At 44.2% G+C, this 24210-nt stretch overlaps 1 protein-coding gene across 2 annotated transcripts in view; it reads left to right on the top strand.

Annotated features, from left to right (window-relative positions):
• traf6 (TNF receptor-associated factor 6) overlaps nt 1–24210 on the top strand; it is a 53026-nt gene that overhangs the window by 13022 nt on the left and 15794 nt on the right. For both annotated transcript variants that reach the window (XM_087996771.1, XM_043706225.2), the window contains exons 3-5: nt 9498–9818; nt 21375–21525; nt 22602–22760. In XM_087996771.1, coding sequence (XP_087852897.1) covers nt 9559–9818; nt 21375–21525; nt 22602–22760 — 570 coding nt within the window. In that variant the 5' untranslated portion in view covers nt 9498–9558. The remainder of the gene's footprint in view (nt 1–9497; nt 9819–21374; nt 21526–22601; nt 22761–24210) is intronic.

Below are 24210 nucleotides of genomic sequence, written 5' to 3'. Positions count from 1 at the left end.
CGGAAGAGTTTGGGAGGGGGGGGGGGCGTGGAGAGCAAACCCATGGAGAAATTTGAAAGCACGAATGGGAATTTTAAGACTAAGATATTGTTGAACTGAGAGTTAGTGTGGTCAGCGAGAACAGGGTCAAAGGATAAAGAAGACTTAGTCTGAGTTAGAACACTGGGTGGCAAGTTTTGGATGATTTCAAATATATAGAGAATGTAAAGTATGGTGCTTGGCGTTAGATGCAATATTCCAGTTCAGGCTGAAACACAGAGGTGGATAATGACAAGCAGATTTGAAGGTGGGGAGGGGGGGGTGGCACCTAAGGAGGGAAAAAAAGGTAATAATATCAGCTGATGTGGGAATTGGGAAGTCATCAGCATTTGTTTCAGAGTAATGTCTAGAGAGCAGGATGTAGGTCTCATGGAAAATGAATTCTTGGGGATGGGAGGAGACATGAGGACAGGCAAGAGAGCAAGTAGAGAAATTAAAGTTTAGGGTTAGTGCAGGCAAACCTTATAGGAAGTTTGACCTGAAGGACTGGGGAAGGGGAGGAAATGTCTTTGTTGTTGAGTATGTTCACAATAGAGGTATACAGATTTTTAGATGCTAAGGAAATCAAATGTGTATAGGTAGTGCAGAAAGGTAGAGTTGCTTTAGATGCTCATGCGTTATATTGGATGGTGAAGCAGGCTCGATGTGCCTTAAGCACTTGGAGAAGACAGGAAATGGGTTCAATATCATGCCTGCCAGGAGAGGAAAGAAGCGGGGGATTATCTTTTGCATACCCAGAGTGATCCTGCAGCAGACAGCTTGTCGTCATCATTGCTTTGAGCAGGGTTTGGTAGTAAATGCTGAAACCAGTTGTGTGCCACATTCTTTCAAATCTGTATCCCTTGGACTTTGCGGAGTGGAGAGGAAAGCTGTACTGGAGAATGGCTAATTTGAAGGTAAGTAATGGATTCATTGAAATCTGGGGCTTCACAGTGAAGTGAAGGTTGTGCATAACCAGACTGAAAACTGGAGAAATGTCTTTTATTGATTCTTGGGATCTGGGTAGCATTGGCGGGGGGGGGGGGTGGTCAATCCTAATTGCTGTTGGAGGTGATAGTGAGCTTTGGAGTCGGAGTGAGGCAAAGACGTATCGTTGTCCAAGTTCTGCAGAGATCAGTGTGGTCAGCAAGTGAAAGCCAAGAGCTATTTAAAGAGTAGAGAGGTTTGGATGACGCGTTGTGTGAGAGGACCATTAATGACAATGAAATCCAAGAGGTGTTGCCGAATCAGTTATCATCGCAGAGAAAAATATAGTGGCAAAGTTGGAAATTACAAAAACCTCCAGAAAACATGAAACAGTGAGCTTCTGGCCAGGAGTCAGAACGCAGCAGAATCTGAAAAACAAGTAGACGAGTCAGTGGCTCAGCAAAGGAAATGTAAGCACCAGAGCAGCAGATCAGAGAGACAGGGTGGACTGTAGTGCAGAAACATCGGGATAGAATTTCAAGTCCAATAGAGTATTGACTGGTCACCCATTCACAGCACCTGATATTTAATTCCCTTTTGCAACAGGCAGCCAATACAATTTCATCTGCTTATTGCCACTGGCCAAATCAGACTGCTACTGCATAGTCTTGGTGTCCACGTAAATCCAGATATTTGCAAGCTCATTTGAACAAAGAGGCAGTTCTCATTCAGAAAAGCAGAGAGCAGGTGTGATCAGAAAGTGAGCCATGGAGGTTTCAAACTAGCAGTTCATTTGTACTTGGGACTAAAATGAACCAACTGTAAGAAATTAAGCAGTAGAAGAGAGGGGACTCAGAAGCCAAAAGGCAAGAAGGAAAATTTCTGCATGTTTTGTCACTTCAGAGAATTCTAGAAGAATTTCTAGAGCACTTTCCCTTCCTTTCACTGATGACACGTCAGGCGTGTTTCCACTACATTGTCACAAGTGAATCAGTGAAGTAAAGGCATTCCCTTATAAGGTGGCAGGAAGTAAAGCAAAAATATGCAGAATTGCCCGGTTGGTTAACATCGCGTCTGCCACTCTGCATGCACTTGGATATGTCCAGTCTCTGCTGCTGCTGCCTGTGTCACAAGAAGAACTGTGATCCATCCTGGGTGGCTGTTTACAGTTGATTATGAAGTTGTGGTTTGGCGTTTTACGATTGCCCTAGTAGATGTACTTGTTCCAGTAGGTGCCTGCTACGGTTGCCTCTCACACACTTGGAGTAATTGTCAGTGGTGTTTACAAAAAAAGGATGCAGTGTTCTAATAAGTGGATGCAACTTTTAAGCTGATCACTTGTTCTTTTTGTATGAGAAGAGAAGTTTGATTTGTCCTGTTATTCTAAGTATTGAGAATAACTTGAAGCTGTTCTAGGTAGTTCAATGTCACTATGAGGAGAAACACTGTGCATGCTTGTACAATATCAGGGTGTTTCATTTTAAACTCAATCCTTATAGAACGCTGAAAATTTACTGCGATATAGGTCGTACTCTGTGATTAATCAGCACATATTCCGTTAATGAACATTGGGAAATTAATATATATGAATACATTACTGAGTAGTGTGTTCATTCTTACGTTTTATTGAGATCTCTTGATTAAATTTTAAAAATATAAGCCATAAATACTCAGTGATGGTTAATACTTAATACTTATTAGCCTTTTTAGAGAAGACTTCTGGGTCTGTGGATTGTGAAGAAGCAGAGGTAGCCTTTAGTAGAGTGATGTGCTCTTCCTGTTGGATGTGGGAGTTTAGGGAGAGTTTTCATGTTACTGGTTATTATGTGTGCAGGATTCGCAACCAAAGACACATCCTATCAGATTGCATGGATCGGTTCGAGTGGCAGTTAGAGGCAATGAGGAATTTATAAGAGCTATGCATGTGATGGATGGCAGTTATAGGAAGGGAGAAAAGCCGCAGATACAGTCAGGCAATGGGTTACCTCCAGGAAAGGTAGGGGAGGGAGTCAGGTAGTGCAGGAGTCTCCTATAGCTGTCCCCATCTCAAACAAGTATGCTGTTTTGGAAAATGTGGGGGGGGGGTGAACTCTCAGGGGAATGTAGCACAAACAGCCAAGTTTCTGGTATTGGCTCGAATGTAATCAGGTCTATGTCAGGTTCCAAGCAATCAATTGTGATGGGGACTCTCTAGTCAGAGGCACAGACAGAGGTTTCTGCGGTCAACAGCGAAAAATCAGAATGGTGTTTTGCCTGCATGGTGTCAGGATCAAGGATATCAGAGAGTGTGCAGAATGTTCTCAAAGAGGAGAGGAACCAGCAGGAGGTAATTGTACACATTGGAGCTAGCAACATAGGAAGGGAAAAAGATGAGATTCTGAAGGGAAAATATAGAAAGTTAGACAGGAAATTAAAAAGGAGGTCCTCGAGGGTAGTAATATCTGGATTACTCCCGGTGCTATGAGCTAGTGAGGGCAGGAATAGGAGGATAGAGCAGATGAATGCATGGCTGAGGAGCTGGTGCAGGGGAGAAGAGTTCACATTCCTGGATCATTGAAATCTTTTCTGTGGTAAACGTGACTTGTCCAAGAAGGATTGATTGTATCTGAATTGCAAGGGGACTAATATACTGGCAGGGAGATTTGCTAGAACTGCTTGGGAGGATTTAAACTAGTCAGATGGGAGAGTGGGACCCAGGGAAATAGTGAGTAAAGAGATCAAACTGAGACTGGAACAGTTAGGAAAAAGTGTGTCAAACAGTCAGGGCAGGCAGGAACAAAGCAGAGAACAAGGTAGGACTGATAAATTAAACTGCATTTATTTCAATGCAAGGGGCCTAACAGGGAAGGCAGATGAACTCAGGGCATGGTTAGGAACATGGGACTGGGATATCATAGCAATTACAGATACGTGGCTCAGGTATGGGCAGGACTGGCAGCTGAATGTGCCAGGACACAAATGCTACAGGAAGGACAGAAAGGGAGGCAAGAGAGGAGGGGGAATGGCATTTTTGACAAGGGATAGCATTACGGCTGTACTGAGGGAGGATATTCCTGGAAATACATTCAGGGAAGTTATTTGTGTGGAAATGAGAAATAAGAAAGGGATGATCACCTTATTGGGATTGTGTTATAGACCCCCTAATAGTCAGAGGGAAATTGAGAAACAAACTTGTAAGGAGATCTCAGCTATATGTAAGAATAATAGGGTGGTTATGGTCGGGGATTTTAACTTTCCGGATATAGACTGGCTCTGCCATAGTGTTAAGGGTTTAGATGGAGAGGAATTTAAGTGTGTACAAGACAATGTTCTGATTCAGTATGTGGATATGCCTACTAGAGAAGGTGCAAAACTTGACCTACTCTTGGGAAAAAAGGCAGGGCAGGTGACTGAGGTGTCAGTGGGGGAGCACTTTGCAGCCAGCAACCATAATTCTATTAGTTTTAAAATAGTGATGGAAAAGGATAGACCAGATCTAAAAGTTGAAGTTCTAAATTGGAGGAAGGTTAATTTTGACTGGATTAGGCAAGAACTTTCAAAAGTTGACTGGGGGCAGATGTTCGCAGGTAAAGGGACAGCTGGAAAATGGGAAGTCTTCAGAAATGAGATGATGAGTGTCCAGAGACAGTATATTCCTGTTAAGGTGAAAGGAAAGGCTGGTAGGTATAGGGAATGCTGGATGACTAAAGAAATTGAGGGCTTGGTTAAGAAAAAGAAGGAAGCATTTGTCAGGTATAGACAGGATAGATCGAGTGAATCCTTCGAGTATAAAGGCAGTAGGAGTATACTTAAGAGGGAAATCAGGAGAGCAAAAAGGGGACATGAGATAGCTTTGGCAAATGTGGTTAAGGAGAATCCAAAGGGATTTTACAAATACATTAGGGACAAAAGGGTAACTGGGGAGAGAATAGGGCCCCTCAAAGATCAGCAAGGTGACCTATGTGTGGAGCCACAGGAGATGGGGGAGATACTAAATGAGTATTTTGCACCGGTGTTTACTGTGGAAAAGGACATGGAAGATATAGAATGGAGGCAAATAGATGGTGGCATTTTGAAAAATGTCCATATTACAGAGGAGGAGGTGCTGGATGTCTTAACTCATAAAAGTGAATAATCCCCCAGGACTTGATCAGGTGTACCTGAGAACTCTTTGGGAAGCTAAGGAAGTGATTGCTGGGCCTCTTGCTGAGATATTTGGATCATCAATAGTCACAGGTGAGGTGCTGGAAGACTGGAGGTTGGCTAACTTGTTGCTACTATTTAAGAAGGGTGATAAGGAAAAGCCAGAGAACTATAGACCATTGAACCTGACATCAGTCGTGGGCAGGTTGTTGGAGGGAATCCTGAGGGACAGGAGTTACTTGTAATTGGAAAGGCAAGGATTTATTAGGGATAGTCAGCATGGCTTTGTGTGTGGGAAATCATGTCTCACAAACTTGATTGAGTTTTTTGAAGAAGTAACAAAGAGGATTGATGAGGGCAGATCTATATGTTGGATGTGATCGATATGCACTTCAGTAAGGCTTTCGACAAGGTTCCCCATGGGAGACTGGTTAGCAAGGTTAGATCTCATGAAAAACAAGGAGAACTAGCCATTTGGATACAGAACTGGCTTGAAAGTGGAAGACAGAGGGTGGTGGTAGAAGGTTACTTTCCAGACTGGAAGCCTATGATCAGTGGAGTGCCACAAGGATCGGTGGTGGGTCCACTGCTTTTCATCATTTATACAAATGATTTTGATGTGAACATAGGAGGTACAGTTAGTAAGTTTGCAGATGACACCAAAATTGGAGGTGCAGTGGACAGTGAAGAGGGTTACCTCAGATTACAACAGGATCTTGATCAGATGGGCCAATTGGCTGAGGAGTGGCAGATGGAGATATGAGGTGCTGTATTTTAGAAAAGCAAATCAGAACAGGATGAATACACTTAATGGTAAAGTCCTAGGGAGTGTTGCTGAACAAAGAGACCTTGGAGTGCAGGTTCATAGCTCCTTGGAAGTGAAGTCGCAGGTAGATAGGATAATGAAGAAGGCGTTTGGTATGCTTTCCTTTATTGGTCAGAGTATTGAGTGCAGGAGTTGGGAAGTCATGTTGCGGCTGTACAGGACATTGATTAGGGCACTGTTGGAATATTGCGTGCAGTTCTGATCTCCTTCCTATCAGAAAGATGTTGTGAAACTTGAAAGGGTTCAGAAAAGATTTACAAGGATGTTGCCAGGGTTAGAGGATTTGAGCTACAGGGAGAGGCTGAACAGGCTGGGGCTGTTTTCCCTGGAGCGTCGGAGGCTGAGGGGTGACCTTATAGAGGTTTATTAAATTATGAGGGGCATGGATAGAGTAAATAGACAAGGTCTTTTCCCTGGGGTCGGGGAGTCCAAAACTAGAGGGCATAGGTTTAGGGTGAGAGGGGAAAAATTTAAAAGGGACCTAAAGGGCAACTTTTTCACACAGAGGGTGGTGGAGGCTGGTACAATTACAACATATAAAAGGCATGTGGTTTGATATATGAATGGGAAGGGTTTGGAGGGATATGGGCCAAGTGCTGGCAAATGGGAGTAGGTTAGGTTAGGATATCTGGTCGGCATGGACGGGTTGGACTGAAGGATTTGTTTCCGTGCTGTACATCTCTATGACTCTATGAAACTTTGGACAGGAAAAGCTTTCAGTATTGTTTGGTATAATACAACAGAGCCTAAAGATTTCCAGCTCGATTGGCTGCTCTTACTCCAATTGGCTCCTTATTGAGTCTTTCGAGATAAAACAATCAGAGAGTTATTCCTTTCCAATCTGAAGCATTTGAAGAGGTTTACAATGTAACCAATGAGATCATGTGGAATATACATCAAGTGCTGCAATTCACTAATGGCGTGGCATCATAGTGGGTGCAACTGCGTATTCACAGATGGATCACTGAGGCGATTATTAATAGCAGCATTCTACCCCTGCATTGGGCTCAAATACTCGATGACATTAATGGTATTTGGAGGTAGACATCAGAAACTTCATTGTGCCACCTAGAAGCCAGAGCTTGTAGCTACATTGTTACAGATTGATTCTTTACATGTTGGATTTCCATTCCCATTATTTGCATACATTAAATATTGGCATTAAAACAAAAATCATGATAGTATGAAGTTGGCCAAAGTTGGACAGGGAATTAACAGATACGCAAGATCTTTCATATCTATAGATCTGTTGTACGAATTAACAAAATATAAAAATAGAACTGTCACTTGTTAGTTTTTTTTAAATCTACATAACCTTGTCTTTCTCCAAAGGCAAAAGATACAGAATATGAGCAGTCAATGCCCCCAGCCTCGAGTTAACCACAAGATATGCCAGTTGTGTTTAATTCTCTGTAAGGAGGATCTGAGCATCATTATTCAACAGACAAACCAATTTAACCACATGAGCTTTGGCAAATAGAATTAGGGAGAATCCAAAGGGTTTTTACAAATACATTAAGGACAAAAGGGTAACTAGGGAGAGAATAGGGCCCCTCAAAGATCAACAAGGCAGCCTTTGTGTGGAGCCGCAGAAAATGGGGGAGATACTAAATGAGTATTTTGCATCAGTATTTACGGTGTACGGTGGAAAAGGATATGGAAGATATAGACTGTAGGGAGATATATGGTGACATCTTGCAAAATGTCCAGATTACAGAGGAGGAATTGCTGGATGTCTTGAAACGGGTAAAGGTGGATAAATCCCCAGGACCTGATCAGGTGTACCTGAGAACTCTGTGGGAAGCTAGAAAAGTGATTGCTGGGCCTCTTGCTGAGATATTTATATCATCGATAGTCACAGGTGAGGTGCCGGAAGACTGGAGGTTGGCAAACGTGGTGCCACTGTTTAAGAAGGGTGGTAAAGACAAGCCCGGGAACTATAGACCGGTGAGCCTGACCTCGGCGGTGGGCAAGTTGTTGGAGGGAATTCTGAGGGACAGGATGTACATGTGTTTGGAAAGGCAAGGACTGATTCGGGATAGTCAGCATGGCTTTGTGCATGGGAAATCATGTCTCACAAACTTGATTGAGTTTTTTTAAAAAGTAACAAAGAGGATTGATGAGGGCAAAGCAGTAGATGTGATCTATATGGACTTCAGTAAGGCGTTCGACAAGGTCAGATCTCATGGAATACAGGGAGAACTAGCCATTTGGATACAGAACTGGCTCAAAGGTAGAAGATGGTGGTGGAGGGTTGTTTTTCAGACTGGAGGCCTGTGACCAGTGGAGTGACACAAGGATCGGTGCTGGGTCCTCTACTTTTTGTCATTTACATAAATGATTTGGATGCAAGCATAAGAGGTACAAGTTAGAAAACTTGCAGATGACACTAAAATTGGAGGTGTAGTGGACAGCGAAGAGGGTTATCGCAGATTACAACAGGATCTGGACCAGATGGGCCAATGGGCTGAGAAGTGGCAGATGGAGTTTAATTCAGATAAATGTGAGGTGCTGCATTTTGGTAAAGCAAATCTTAGCAGGACTTATACACTTAATGGTAAGGTCCTAGGGAGTATTGCTGAACAAAGAGACCTTGGAGTGCAGGTTCATAGCTCCTTGAAAGTGGAGTCGCAGGTAGATAGGATAGTGAAGAAGGCATTTGGTATGCTTTCCTTTATCGGTCAGAGTATGGAGTACAGGAGTTGGGAGGTCATGTTGCGGCTGTACAGGACATTGGTTAGGCCACTGTTGGAATATTGTGTGCAATTCTGATCTCCTTCCTATCGGAAAGATGTTGTGAAACTTGAAAGGGTTCAGAAAAGATTTATAAGGATGGTGCCAGGGTTGGAGAATTTGAGCGATAGGGAGAGGCTGAACATACTGGGGCTGTTTTCCCTGGAGCATCGGAGGCTGAAGGGTGACCTTATAGAGGTTTACAAAATTATGAGGGGCATGGATAGGGTAAATAGTCCAAGTTTTTTCCCTGGGTGCAGGGAGTCCCGAACTAGAGGGCATAGGTTTAGGGTGAGAGGGGAAAGATATAAAAGAGACCTACGGGGAAACCTTTTCACGCAGAGGGTGGTACGTGTATGGAATGAGCTGCCAGAGGAAGTGGTGGAGGCTGGTACAATTGCAATGTTTAAGAGGCATTTGGATGGGTATATGAATAGGAAGGGTTTGGAGAGATATGGGCAGTGTGCAGGCAGGTGGGACTAGATTGGGTTGGCATATCTGGTTAGCATGGACGGGTTGGACTGAAGGGTTTGTTTCCATGCTGTACATCTCTATGACTAAAAGCAAAATACTGCAGATACTGTAAATCTGAAACAAACACAGAAATTCAGCAAGTCTGGCAGCATCTATGTCGAGAGAAAGTCCACCATGACTGCTGTTCAGAACCAAGTGCTGTTCATCTTAACAGCTAAGCATGCTCTTAACTAAGACTCCTTTGTCTTATTATCAGGATGACCTTTGTCCTTCTGAATAGGTATTAATTACCTGTTCAATCGTTGGCAGGGAACCTGAATTTATTGGTGCGATGCTCTTGTTAAGTGACTGTCTTTTATATATCCTTGATCTTCTCTAATCTGTTTTTCCATCGCAGGATGATGACTCAGTCTGCACACTGAGACCAGCGGGTGCCACATCTGGCATTTACCACAAACATGGTGGACTGTGACAGTGGCCGTGATTCCACATTCCAGAGCTCCTGCTGCACCGTGAGCAGTGGGACAATGGACGATTGCAGCAACCATGGACAGTACTCCCAGTCTGTCTACGAGGAGATGCAGGGCTATGATGTGGAATTTGACCCGCCGCTGGAGAACAAATACGAGTGTCCCATTTGTCTGATGGCGTTAAGGGAGGCGGTGCAGACACCCTGTGGTCACAGGTTCTGTAGAGGCTGCATTGTAAAATCTATCAGGTCAGTGGTTTTCTTTTGCCTTCGTGTCTAGCTTAGTGACTATCCTCCATCCTCCTCCTCTCCCCAAATCAGATCTCCTGCTTTGTGCCTGTCTCAGGGTGACCACAAATAGATTTAGATTCATTTAAAGGTTAGGGAAGAGAGTTAGTATCGCCTTTAATGTTTTTTTAATATAATATATTTTTATTAAGAAAAAATAGATGTTTAAATATTACAACAAATGCAATTCAAAACAGTACAAAAATAGTACAAAACTAAACCCAAATAATAAAAATAATTCCCCAACCCACCCTCCTATACGAATGTATAAACATATATAGAGAAGTATAAAATTTTAAAAAAAACCTAAACTAGCTATTTAACTAACTAAATAAATACCTAACAACAAACAAATGAATAGTAATAACTCAGCCCAGCCAAACAAAACACTCATACATTCATAGTTCCTCCTCCCTGGATATTGGACTCATGAAACACAATCGTTACGGCTATATAAAAGCCCTTGTTAGTGTGGCAGATAAATCTGTGTCCAGGTATTTCAAAAAGGGTTGCCATGTCTTGTAAAAATTCTCAGTTTTGTGATGTACCATATTTGTGAGAAAATCCAGGGGAATATGCTCCATAACAATCTTCCACCAACCCGACATGCCTGGGCGGTTTTCTGATATCCAACCTAGCAAGATATTCTTCCTTGCACAGAATGTAAGATTATTGAAAAGTTTTGCCTTATGCGAGGCTGCAGGAAATATAATGGGTAGTCCCAAAAGGAGCGAAATAAGGTCCTTCTCCACCCCTACACCTAAAATCCTCTCTGTTGCACCCACCACAGCGCTCCAATATGTTTGAAGCCTGTCACAAGACCAAAGACAATGGGTAAGAGTACCCGTACAGACATTGCACTTGGGGCATGCTGAAGATACCCCGAGTTTAAATTTTGACAAACGGTCTGGGGCTAAGTGGACCCTGTGGAGAATCTTCAACTGTAAAGCATGGGTCCTACTGCAAATTGATATCTTCCTTGCATTCTCCCAAATATCCTCCCATGCCTCTGAAGAAACTTCAACACCCAGCTCTCTTTCCCCACATCTTGCAGAGTCGATCAGACTCATCTGAGGTGGCACCCCCCAATTGGTGATACAGAGTACTGACAGAGAGTGTACTCTTAGCCCTTAGTACCCCTCTTTCTATGTCAGATTTGTGGGGATCAGTCAAAAGTGTGTTTTTTTTTGCATAAAATCCCTAACTTGAAAAAAACGAAAGAGGTCTCTATTAGGCAACTCGTACTTCCGTACTAACTGATCGAAGGACATCATTACATCTCCCTCAAATAAATCGCCCATGCAAGATATACCCCTAGCTGCCCAACATTTAAATCCTGAATCTATCATTACTGGTTGAAAACTCGGCATACCCACTAAAGGTGTAAACAAAGATGTTCTGCCAATATTACCTTCCATCTGCCGAACTGCCCTCCATGCTTTAACAGTAATGATGACTATTGGGTTATGGCAATATTCCCTAACTGTCCTCACCTTGTCCAAAAACAGCAAACTGGTAAGGGGGCACCTTGCCTGGGAGACTTCGATATCTAGCCATATTGAAAGAGGGTCCCCACAAACCCAATCACTTACGTAGGTCAAAAGTGAGCTTAATTGGTCATTTTTAATGTCCGGAAGGTCTACTCCCCCCAATCTGAGAGGCAACTGCAATTTGGCTAATTTAATGAGGGGCCGTTTACGGTGCCAGATAAAGGAGCTAAACCAACTGTTCAGTCTCCTGAGTGTTTGTTTATTGAAAATCAGGGGGAGCATCTGTATAGGGTATAGCAAACAAGGGAGAATATTCATCTTAATAAGCACTATCCGACCCAACCATGAGACTGGAAGTGTCTCCCATCTTTGGAGATCTTGTTTAATTTTTTCAAATAATTGAGTAAAATTGGCTTAGAACAGCCAATCCAGAACTGGAGTAATGAATATGCCCAAATATACAGAACCTCCCTGTGACCACCTAAATGGGAATCTATAGTCACTCTCAAGAGCCAACTCTTTCGTAAGACCACCCATAGGCATAGCCTCTGATTTAGCAAAATTAATCTTATACCCTGAAAAAGCATCAAACGCGTGAATGCATTCTATCAGGGAAGGCACTGAAACTGCTGGATTTGTCAAGAAAATTAGATCATCTGCATACAGCGAGATCTTATGTAATTTTGACCCCACTTCTGGAGCTGATATATTGAGATCCCCACGAATGGCCTCTGCCAACGGTTCAATCACCAACGTAAAAAGTAATGGTGGAAGGGAACAGCCCTGCCGGCTGCCCCTAGAAATATTAAAATTGCTTGATCTTACCCCGTTGGTAATGACCGCAGCGAGAGGGACACTGTAGAGAACAAGGATAAAGGGGGTGCAGTGGTAGTCTGGCGCACTGACCTCTACACCGCTGAAGCCAAACGCCAACTCGAGGACACCTCTTCCTACTGCCCCCTCGACCATGAACCCACCCCCCCATCACCAAACCATCATCTCCCAGACCATACAGAACCTCATCACCTCAGGAGATCTCCCACCCACAGCTTTCAACCTCATAGTCCGGGAACCCCGCACTGCCCGGTTCTACCTCCTTCCCAAGATCCACAAGCCTGACCACCCTGGCCGTCCCATTGTCTCAGCATGCTCCTGCCCCACTGAACTCATCTCTACCTACCTCGACACTGTCCTATCCCCCCTAGTCCAGGAACTCCCCACATACGTTCGAGACACCACCCACGCCCTCCACCTCCTCCAAGACTTCCGTTTCCCCGGCCCCCAACGCCTCATCTTCACCATGGATATCCCATCCTTCTACACCTCCATCCGCCATGACCAGGGCCTTCAAGCCCTCCGTTTTTTCCTCTCCAGACGTCCCCAACAGTACCCTTCCACCGACACTCTCATTCGTCACCCTTAACAATTTCTCCTTTGAATCCTCCCACTTCCTCCAGACCAAAGGGGTAGCCATGGGCACACGTATGGGACCCAGCTATGCCTGTCTCTTTGTTGGCTATGTAGAGCAGTTGATCTTCCGTAATTACACCGGCACCACTCCCCACCTCTTCCTCCGCTACATTGATGACTGCATTGGCGCCACCTCGTGCTCCCGTGAGGAGGTTGAGCAATTCATCAACTTCACCAACACATTCCACCCTGACCTTAAATTTACCTGGACCATCTCTGACACCTCCCTCCCCTTCCTGGTCCTCTCCATCTCCATTAATGACGACCGACTTGACACTGACATTTTTTACAAACTCACCGACTCCCACAGCTACCTGGATTACACCTCTTCCCACCCTACCTCTTGCAAAAATGCCATCCCATATTCCCAATTCCTCCACCTCCGCCGTATCTGCTCCCAGGAGGACCAGTTCCACCACAGAACACACCAGATGGCCTCCTTCTTTAGAGACCGCAATTTCCCTTCCCACGTGGTTAAAGATGCCCTCCAACGCATCTCGTCCACATCCCGCACCTCCGTCCTCAGACCCCACCCTTCCAACCGTAACAAGGACAGAACGTCCCTGGTGCTCACCTTCCACCCTACCAACCTTCGCATAAACCAAATCATCCGCCGACATTTCCGCCACCTCCAAAAAGACCCCACCACCAGGGATATATTTCCCTCCCCACCCCTTTCCACCTTCCGCAAAGACCGTTCCCTCCGTAACTACCTGGTCAGGTCCACGCCCCCCCCTACAACCCACCCTCCCATCCTGGCACTTTCCCCTACCACCGCAGGAACTGTAAAACCTGCGCCCACACCTCCTCCCTCACCTCTATCCAAGGCCCTAAAGGAGCCTTCCATATCCATCAAAGTTTTACTTGCACATCCACTAATATCATTTATTATATCCGTTGCTCCCTATGCAGTCTCCTCTACATTGGTGAGACTGGGCGCCTCCTAGCAGAGCGCTTTAGGGAACATCTCTGGGACACCCGCACCAATCAACCACACTGTCCCGTGGCCCAACATTTCAACTCCCCCTCCTACTCTGCCGAGGACATGCAGGTCCTGGGCCTCCTTACCGCCGCTCCCTCACCAGCAGACGCCTGGAGAAAGAACACCTCATCTTCCGCCTCGGAACACTTCAACCCCAGGGCATCAACGTGGACTTTAACAGTTTCCTCATTTCCCCTTCCCCCACCTCACCCTAGTTCTAAACTTCCAACTCAGTCCGGACTTGTCCTACCTGCCTATCTCCTTTTCCACCTATCCACTCCACCCTCTCCTCCCTGACCTATCACCTTCATCCCCTCCCCCACTCACCCATTGTACTCTATGCTACTCTCTCCCCACCCCCACCCTCCTCTAGCTTATCTCTCCACGCTTCAGGCTCACTGCCTTTATTCCTGATGAAGGGCTTTTGCCCGAAACGTCGATTTTGCTGCTCTTTGGATGCTGCCTGAACTGCTGTGCTCTTCCAGCACCACTAATCCATAACACTGTAGAGAACCTTTACCCATCTTATGAAAACTTTGCCCAGACCAAACCGGTCTAGAGTATAGAAAAGGTACGGCCACTCAACTCGGTCAAATGCCTTCTCTGCATCTAAAGAAATCACCAATCCCTGTACTGACTGCTGTTGGCATGCTTGAATTACGTTAAGGAGCCTCCTAACATTATTGGAGGATCTGCGACCCTTTATGAAGCCCATCTGATCCTCTTTAATAATAGAGGGTAACACAGTCTCCAGCCTTAACGCAAGAGCCTTAGAGAGGATCTTAAAGTCCACATTTAAGAGCGAGATGGGCCTGCATGAAGCACAGTCTTCCGGATCCTTCCCTTTTTTAAGGATAAGTGAAATATTGGCCCCTCTCAGAGATGGTAGGAGACAATCATGACTGTATGAATCATTAAACATATTCAGCATCGGGCCTGACAGTATACTTATAAATTCCTTATAGAATTCACTGGAAAGTCCATCAGGACCGGGCGCCTTTCCTCTCTGAAGCTGCCTCACAGCTTCCTGCACTTCTTGCTCTGATAATGGGGCATTGAGAAAGGACTGTTGTTCGGGAGTCACACCCGGGAGCTTCAGATCTCTAAAAAAGGATTCCATTTTGGCCTGCCCCTCCTCACAATTCTCAGACGGAGATAACTTAGAGTAGAATCTCTGGAACGCCACATTAATCTTTTTAGAATCACATGTTAGGTTCCCAGACCCTTCCCTAATTGTTGTAATGGTTTGTGGGGCACTTCTCTTTCTGGCAAGGTATGCTAAGTATTTGCCTGGCACCTTTAATGTTAAATGAGAGCAAGTGATACAGTGAGTCACTTTGATAACTTGTCAGTTAAGCACAAAGCTCATTGAGGCTGTGCCCAGCCACCTAGTTGTATTACTCTAGTGGTTATCAAACTGGAGTCAGAAGGCCACCAGGTGTGCAGAAAGAAAATACAAACAAAATAAAATGCAAGCTGTCTGTGTTGTATAAGTTAACAGTAATTGATAGTCCCATACCAATAGCTGAAGAGGTGGCCTCTCCTAAATCTGCTGAATACTCGCCCTTTTTTGTGAACGTGGATACCACTGTTGCCTCAGCCTTGAATCTCACATTTATGATATGTTGGACTCGGGTGGGTAAAGTTTAAAAAAAAAAAAATCACAACACCAGGTTATAGTCCAACAGGTTTATTTGGAAGTGCAAGCTTTCAGAGCGCCGCTCCTTTGTCAGGTAGCTAATGGGACAGAATCACAGGACACAAAATTTATAGTAAAAGATCAAAGTGTCATACAACTGATGTGATGTATTGAGCAAACCTAGTTTGCTGTTAAGTCTTTATTCACTTAGAATAGGGATGAAGATTTCGATTGATTAATATGTAAATTCCAGAACTTCTTTAAAATCACAGTCCTGACACAACTTAAGGTTCTTTCAGTCTCACACTTATATTTGCAAGGAAGGGAGGTTGAAGCCAGCTTCTGCTGTGATACTAAGGTGAATTCAATTTGGGTTTGTACAGGGACTTTGAACTATTATAATGCTGTCTGGCCTGATGAGCACTGCCATTGCTTTCTGTTCATATAATCTCTTTAAGACTCTTTTATTTGTGGAAAATTTGACTTGGTTAAAGTTTGCCGTTTTGCAGTAATGTTACTTGAATGGTTAAATGACACTAAGAAAATGGGCAAGGTCTGTGAAGTGTTCTGGAGAAGGTCACATTTGGGAATACTCTTTAATACTTCAACCAGGCACACTCAGTTGAAGTAAATTTCCATTTTCAAACAATGATAAGTCTCATACAAAGCAGCAATCGCAGTCTGCCTCCTGACAGTCCAACATCATCTACTTGAATTATTCAAAAGTTTCAATTAAATATTACAAATAACAGCAAAATGGGACTCGTTCACAAGAAATTAAACTCGCAGACAATTTTGATGTAGAACTGTACAGTCATGTTTGCTTGTGGGTTATCGTGTATGTTTTAGATTAGATTAGATTAGATTAGATTACTTACAGTGTGGAAACAGGCCCTTCGGCCCAACAAGTCCACACCGACCCGCCGAAGCGTAACCCACCCATACCCCTACATTTACCCCTTTTACCTAACACTACGGGCAATTTAGCATGGCCAATTCACCTGGCCTGCACATCTTTGGACTGTGGGAGGAAACCGGAGCACCCGGAGGAAACCCATGCAGACACGGGGAGAACGTGCAAACTCCACACAGTCAGTCGCCTGAGGCGGGAATTGAACCCAGGTCTCTGGCGCTGCGAGGCAGCAGTGCTAACCACTGTGCCACCGTGCCGCCCGAGTACTCTCAAAGATTATAATTTTGTTGCAGTCTGTGTTCCTCCACATAACTGATATTGCTGAGCTTTCACATATTGCTCAGGGTTAAAGGGTATTGGGATCATTGGTCATTCTCCAAGTCTGCCAGAGGACGTTCCAATAAGGAAAGGCCATTTTTCTCTGCATTTCAGCCAGCAGCAGTGAGACTGTCATTGTCACAATATTCTCTAAAGCTGTTAACACTCATGGCACACCTTCTTACAGGTCTTTCCTTGTTTAAAGCACGCTCCATTTTAGTGCACTTAGTAAACAACAGAATTTACCTAAATGACACTGCCTCCATTTTCATTCTAATGTCAAGAAAGGTGCATGTTCAGCTAGTTGTTTTTCCTGACATACCTACACTTAGATCACTCCACAATCTAACTATTGCCCTTTGACATTCAGTGGCGACACCATCACTGAATGTCCATTGTCAACATTCTGAGGTTACCATTGACCAAAAACTCGCCTGCATTCACCATTTAATATAGACACTTGGAACACTGCCGCAAATAGCTCACCACCTGACTCCCTAAAGCCTGTCCACAATCTGCAAGTCAGGAGTATGATGGAAAAGTCCCCATTTGCCTGGATAGGTGCAGCTCGAACAACACTAAAGGAGCTCAACATCATCTGGGACAAAGCAACCCACTTGATGGGCACCATGTCAACAAACATTCACTCCCTCCACAACCGACACTCAGTTGTGGCCATGTGTATGATCTATAGGATGCACTGCAGAAATTTGCAAAAATTGGTTAGACAGCACATTCCAAACCCACAACCAGTTCCATTTAGAAGGACAAGGGCTGCAGAATAATGGGAACACCACTATCTGCAAGTTCCCCTTCAAGCCACTCACCACTCTGACTTGAAAATTTCTCGACATTCCTCACTGTTGCTGGGTCAAAATCCTGGAATTCTTGCCTACCAATATTGTGGGTCTACCTAAAGCACATGGACTGCAGCAGCTTGAGAAGGCAGCTTACCACCACTTTCTTCAAGCGCAACTAGGAACTGGCTATAAATACTGGCCAGCCAGTGACACTCGCGCTCAATGAGCGAATAAAATCAAATGCCACAATAGTAAATACTTTGAGGAATATTGGGAAAATTGTATTGTCATGAAGGCTGTCCTGATGATGCGATAAAGGTTCTTTACATATCAGAAACTGACAGCTTTGCATCTGTTCTGGACCTGGAGCTTCTTGGTGCTAAGAGCAGAATAATGGATTTTTCAGTTTAGGAAGCAAATGCTGAGACACACCAATCACCCCTAGCTGTGTATGATGCTGTGAGTGAGAGAAAATTGCACCCGTTCCTTGCCCCAGTAAGTACAACCTATTGTAGTGTATTACCTCATTTTAATTTTTTTGCAAAATGAAGAAGGTTCTGGTTTCGAGTCAGGAATCGGTTTGTGTGTAGAGAAGTATAGGTTGAAGATAAAGTTAGAGCCCAAGACCCATGTTTCCTTCAGAGTAAACAGTTTGTTTAGATGCCAAGCTTACAGAGTGTTTTTGAGGATGGGCCTGCCCAGGCATGTGGGGTGTATTCCTTCACATTCCTGGCTTGTGCTTTGTAGATTGTCAAAAGGCTTTGATGAGTGAGGAAATGAGTTACCTGCGACAGAAATCCTAGCATCTGAACTGCTCTGGTAACCACTATACTTAAAGGACTAGCCCAGTTCAGTTTCTTGTCAATGGTAACCCCCCCCAGGATATTGCTGACTGGGGATTCAGTTATTATAATGCCATTGAATGTCAAAGTGAGATAGTTACATTTTCTCCTTGAGAATGGTCACTGAGTAGCACGTGTATAACATGAATGTCGCTTGTTACTTCTTAGCCCAGCCCTGGATATTGAATTTGGATATGAACTGCTTCAGTATCTGAGCAGTTTTGAGTGATACTAAACATAGTGCAAATATTGGTGAACATCCCCACTTCAGATCTTATAATGGAGGGAAGGTCTTTGCAGCAACTGAAGAAAGTTGGAACCAGGACACTACCCTGAGGAGCTCCTGCAATGATAACCAGTATTGATCCTTTGCCTAGTGTGGCCCAAACCAGTAGAGAGTTTTCTCTCTGAGTCCCACTGACTTGCTTGGGCTTCTTACGTCATACTCAGTCGAATGCGACCACTGTGTCAGTGGCAATCACTCTCTCTTGTCCATGTTTTGAATTAAGGTTGTATGAAATCAGGAGCTAAGTGGGCCCACAGAACCCAAACTGAGTGTCAGTGAGCAGGTTATTGCTAAGTACGTGCTGTATGGTAACACAGTCAATAGCCCGTGTCATCACTTTACTGATGACCATGACTCCTTGTTATTTTCAGACCTTGGGCAACTTTTATCCCATTTTCTTGATTTACTGTTCCAAAGTTCTAATGAACAAAATGAGTTTGCTGGCTGTCCTGTATCTGTGCATTGAGTTTAATCTTAACAAGTTACTTTACTCTGGATTTATACAACTCCCCAAACATTTCATATCCGTCTTCAGCTTCTGAAAATGATATGAGCAGTTTTGCTTCCTTGTCTAAGGAAAGATATACTGGCATTGGATATCGTCTAGTGAAAGTTCTCTAGGTTGATCCCCACGTTGCCTTGTGAGGAGAGGTTGAGTAGATTGGCCCTATGCTCATTGTTTCCTCTTATGGGAGAGTCTAGGACCAGACGGCATAATTTCAGAATAAGGGCTCACACATTTTCAGACAGGTCAAGAGGAGTTTCTTCTTTGAGGGTCGGGAATCTGTGGAATTCTTTTATCGCAGAGTGCCTAACAGATTAGGCCCTTAACTATGGTCAAGACTGAAATAAACAGATTTTTAATCTGTAAGGGAATCAATGGTTATGAGGAAAAAGCAGGAACGTTGTGGAGGGGATTGTCCGATCTGACAGGATCTTGTTGATGGGATAAATGGCCTACCTCTACTCCTATGTCTTGTAGTGTAATCATGTCAGCAAACCGTACGGACTAATTAAAGCTTTACTTTTTAAAAAAAAATGTCAATTTTTTAGGTTGACTGTTGCTTTAATATCAGTCCTAATTCAAGATTTGATTGGGTTTCTGAACTAGAAACCCCAATTGAAAGGAGAGGTATTGGAGACGATTACTGGTTTGAGATGGATTCAAAAGAGCAGAAAAGGACATTGCAGTAGAGTTTTAGGGAGAGAGTTCCAGCCTGTGGGGCCTAAATGCCACTCAAGGTGCGGCACCCGAAAGAGGCTGGAATTGGAGGCATGCAGAATTCCTCTAAGGCCAAATTCCATGAAGAAACTTAATCTTCAAAGTGATAGGAGGATAGTGTAGTGGGTCAGCAAACCCAGATTGTGGGGTAAATTAGGACTTTGCGTGGTTCTCAATGTTACCTCTGGCCCTGACCAAAAGTATAAATGAGGGTTTCAGATATCACTGGACCGAGGCAAAAACTGAAGCTGTTAATGTTGCAAAGGTGGCATGAGGTGGGAAGCTGGACTGAATAGGGCACCAAAGTCACTGAGAATGAATGTGCAATAGTGAACTTGGAGGGGAATGGAAATCGGTGGCTGGGGCAGAAAACTAAAGGTACTTTCTCAATGTTTTTATACACATACAGTTCCCCATTTGATAATCTGTAAGTCCCTGTGTGTACCACATGGAAACAATGTACAATCTACCTGGCTATGTCAGATCGCTTCACAGTTCATGTAGTGTTCGATTCACCTGAAGCATGAGGTTACCTGTAGAACAGATTTTTGCCTTTCCTCAATACATGCGGTGACTCAGTGCTGGCACACTCCCCTCTGAATATTTGTAGGCTTTTGCTCAGAAAGGTGAACAGCCATCTACCTCAAAGAATGTTTCCTGCTGCCACCTTTATGTTCGTTGTCCAGAATGGCCCCTAACAGCCTCAGGCTGTTTGTCAGAGTTTGCATCCTGCTGCATAATGAGTTTGTCTTTGCCCCTGTAATACCAATAAACACTGTGTGAGAGGGAGCTGTTGCGTGTTGGTCAAGCCTTCTGTCTCCTACTGGGTGGGTTCAATTTCCTTTAACCAGGAGTATAAGTAGAATAGAAATAAAAATCTAGGAAGAATGTGGTTTTTATTTCTATTCCTGATATTTTAAGCTTGTGTTAGAGCCAGGGGAGCAGTAATATTACATGAAATGTGAACAAAGTATTCCAGGACTGATGCAGTGGTTTTTCACAGTTTTTATACACAGGCTGCCCTTGTGTTGCGAGCAGATTCCGCTCTGGAATCCAATCGCAAGTTGATTTGCACTCAAGTCAGAACACCATGCAGGACAGTGGAAAGGAGCCATTCGTAAACACAGAAAATGTCGGGCTCCTTTTGTCAGTATGAACTCTCACAAGTCAGTTGTTTTTAAACTGGGGACCCCGTTGTATAGTGTCAGTCTTGCTGCTGGGTCTCACTGCTCAATCAGAAGGATGTGGGTTGAAGCCACATTCCTGAGTATTCCTGGCTGAGACTTTGGAGCAGAACTGAGGGAGGGATGCACTATCGCTGGTGCTGTCCTTTAGACATGATGTTAAAATGGACTTTGGCTGTCCCTTCATGTGAATGTAAATTATTCCTCAGCACTATTCAAAGAAGACCAGGAGAATCCTTCCCAGTTTATGGACCACTGTTTATCTCCCAGTCAATACCATCAAAAACCCATTGCTGCAGGGGTGGGGAGTGCAAAAAGAGACTTGCATGAGGCTTTTAACTACACTTTTTATGTTTTATGAAATCTTACAGGGATGCTGGACACAAGTGCCCTGTGGATAATGAGATGTTGACCGAAGCCCAACTTTTTCCAGATAATTTTGCAAAACGGGAAATTCTTTCCCTTATAGTCAAGTGTCCCAACAAGGGCTGCTATCAGAAAATGGAGCTACGACATTTAGAGGTTAGTTATTTTTTATTACCCATTGATCAGGGCTATTGTCACCACTCTGATTTATTGATGTTGATTATTTTGTTTTCTTTAACAAGTTGCATACCTAATTCGTATTGGACATTACTTGCTGAAATAAGAGAGGGAGCTCCCTGTTTTAAACTGTATGGTTTTTCCTTTAAACTTAATTTTATTCTCCATCTACAGATGGTCAATATAAACTCCACAAGGTCCGTTGTTTCTCAGTGTGATGTCAAAGCACCAGCCAGTTTCAGTATGTCACAGCCCTGCCTAGTGTGGTAATTGACTCTTCAGATTCACTCTGATTTGGACCTTCTGTGGTCATTAGCTGCACAGCCCTTATCAGTGCACTTCCACACACAACTTGATTCTGAATTAGTGGCAAGACTCAGGGTGGCACGGTGGCTCAGTGGTTAGCACTGCTGCCTCACAGAACCAGGGTCCCAGGTCCAATTCTAGCCTCGGGTGACTGTCTGTGTGGAGTTTGCACGTTCTCCCCGTGTCTGCGTGGGTTTCCTCCGGGTGCTCCGGTTTCCTCCCACAGTCCAAAGATGTGCAGATCAGGTGAATTGGCCATGCTAAATTGCCCATGCTAAGTTGCCCAGATATGCTAGGTGTATTAGTCAGAGGGAAATGGGTCTGGGTGGGATACTCTTCGGGGGGGTTGTGGAATGGTTGGGCCGAAAGGCCTGTTTCCACACTGTAGGGAATCTAGTCTCATCTAGTCTGATCGTGAAGTGGGGAGAGGTTGCAGTCAGGGTAGGAGCAAGTGAAGTTTGACAAGAGCTGAGCTGGTTTAAACAAATACTGCTCAGTATTGTGGGCAATACAAGTTTCCTTACTGCTGGGGAAAGCGTTTCAATCACCATTTCAATCAGTTATAGTCAGATTGCTCTGATGTGACCAAAACTCAAGGTCATCTCTGGGTGGGGAGAGCATTATTGACCTGCTAAATAAAATTTAAGCTAGGTTTTGGTGTCAGCTGTGTATTTTTGATGACTTACAGCAGTAAGAAATCTGGGGGTTTCTTTGCTAGTGAGCCTCCTTGTGTTGTGTGTGTGTTGCAGGAACACCAAGAGCAGTGCGAATACACCTTTGTTGACTGTCATCAATGTGATGCTTTGCTCTGGCGAAAGGAGCTGCAGGAGCACATGGAATCGGACTGTCCTAAGAGACGTGTTGCCTGTGAGAACTGTGCCATGCTGATGGCCTTTCAGGACAAAAAGGCAGGCTACCTTTCTTTTTCAAACCCTGTCACTCCACGTCTCTACCTTCCTCCAACTGGGAAAGCAGGCATCCCACCTGGTCTGTGGTCTTCCTGCCATTAGCAGATAAGTCCAGTATCACTTCCCCATTCAAAAATGTTTTTGTTTTGTTCCCCTTTCTTCATTGTTCTGGTGTGATAGTTGCTGTTTCCGATATTCCATAAACATGGAGGCTGAAAGACGTCTTTTCGCAGGATTCTGCCCGTTTGCTGCTCTTAAGGACGGCACATTGGCTCAGTGGTTAGCACTGCTGCCTCAGAGCACTAGGGTCCCAGGCTCGATTCCAGCCTCGGGTGACTGCCTGTGTGAAGTTTACACATTCTCCCCGTGTCTGTGTGGGTTTCCTCCGGGTGCTCTGGTTTCCTCCCACAATCCAAAGATGTGTAACAGGTTAGGTGAATTGGCTATGCTAAATTGCCCGTAGTGTTAGGTGAAGGGGCAAATGTAGGGGGAATAGGTCTGGGTGGGTTGCTCTTCAGAGGGTCGGTGTGGACTTGTTGGGTCAAAGGGCCTGTTTCCACACTGTAGGGAATCTAATCTGAAAAAAATGTGTCTGAGAGAGTGTCATCACTCTCGCTGTATCCACTCCCTGCTCATTCTGCAGAGATAAAGAATTAGGGGCCAGGAGAGATGATGGATGTCAGGTATGTTAGAACTGACTGGTGGCTCTGCTCTCCATCAGCACCAACAAGGTCTAGTATTTATGTGTTCCCTTTCACAACGTCAGTGGCCATGCACTCAATGAAGCAGTTCCTGAAGTGTCGTCAGGAACATGGCTGATAATTTTTACACGGCAAGTTCCCACGTACAACAAAGTGATAATGACGGGGCGGTATTTTAGCAATGAAAGAAAAATACTGCAGATGCTGGAAACTTGAAATAACAATAGAAACTCAGCAGGTCTGGCAGCAACTGTGGAAAGAGAAGTGACTTAACATCTTGAGTCTAGTGTGAACTTTCGGTTTTGAAAAAAAAAGGTCCTATCAGATTTGAATCTTGACTCTTTTTCTCTCTCCACAGATGCTGTGGGACCTGCTGAGATTCTCCAGCAATTTCTGTTTTTACTAATAATTTAGCAGTGTTGGTTGTGGAGTAAATATTACTCAAGGCATCAGCAAGGTGTCCCCTGATGTTTCTCAAAATGATGCTGTGGGATCATTTGTGATCATCTCAAGGGAAGATGGAGCCAAGTTTATCTTTTCATCTGAAAGTCAGCTCCTCTGTTTATCAGTACTGTATTGAAGTGTGTCAGCCTAGATTATATATCCAGGTCATTGGAGTCAGATATGAACCCGTAACCTTCTGACATAGCAGCAAGAGTGCTACTGCAGCCTCATGACTGAGTTCAGAGTTTACACAGTGTATGATGATCCCCTAATCCTGTTTTTTAATGGAACCTTAATGCCTTACA

Source organism: Chiloscyllium plagiosum, unplaced genomic scaffold, assembly GCF_037043375.1.
Source record: "Chiloscyllium plagiosum isolate Xiang-an unplaced genomic scaffold, Cpla_swu_hap1 HiC_scaffold_18, whole genome shotgun sequence".
In the NCBI taxonomy this organism is placed as follows: Eukaryota; Metazoa; Chordata; class Chondrichthyes; order Orectolobiformes; family Hemiscylliidae; genus Chiloscyllium; species Chiloscyllium plagiosum.
This window is presented reverse-complemented; position numbering and strand designations above follow the sequence as displayed.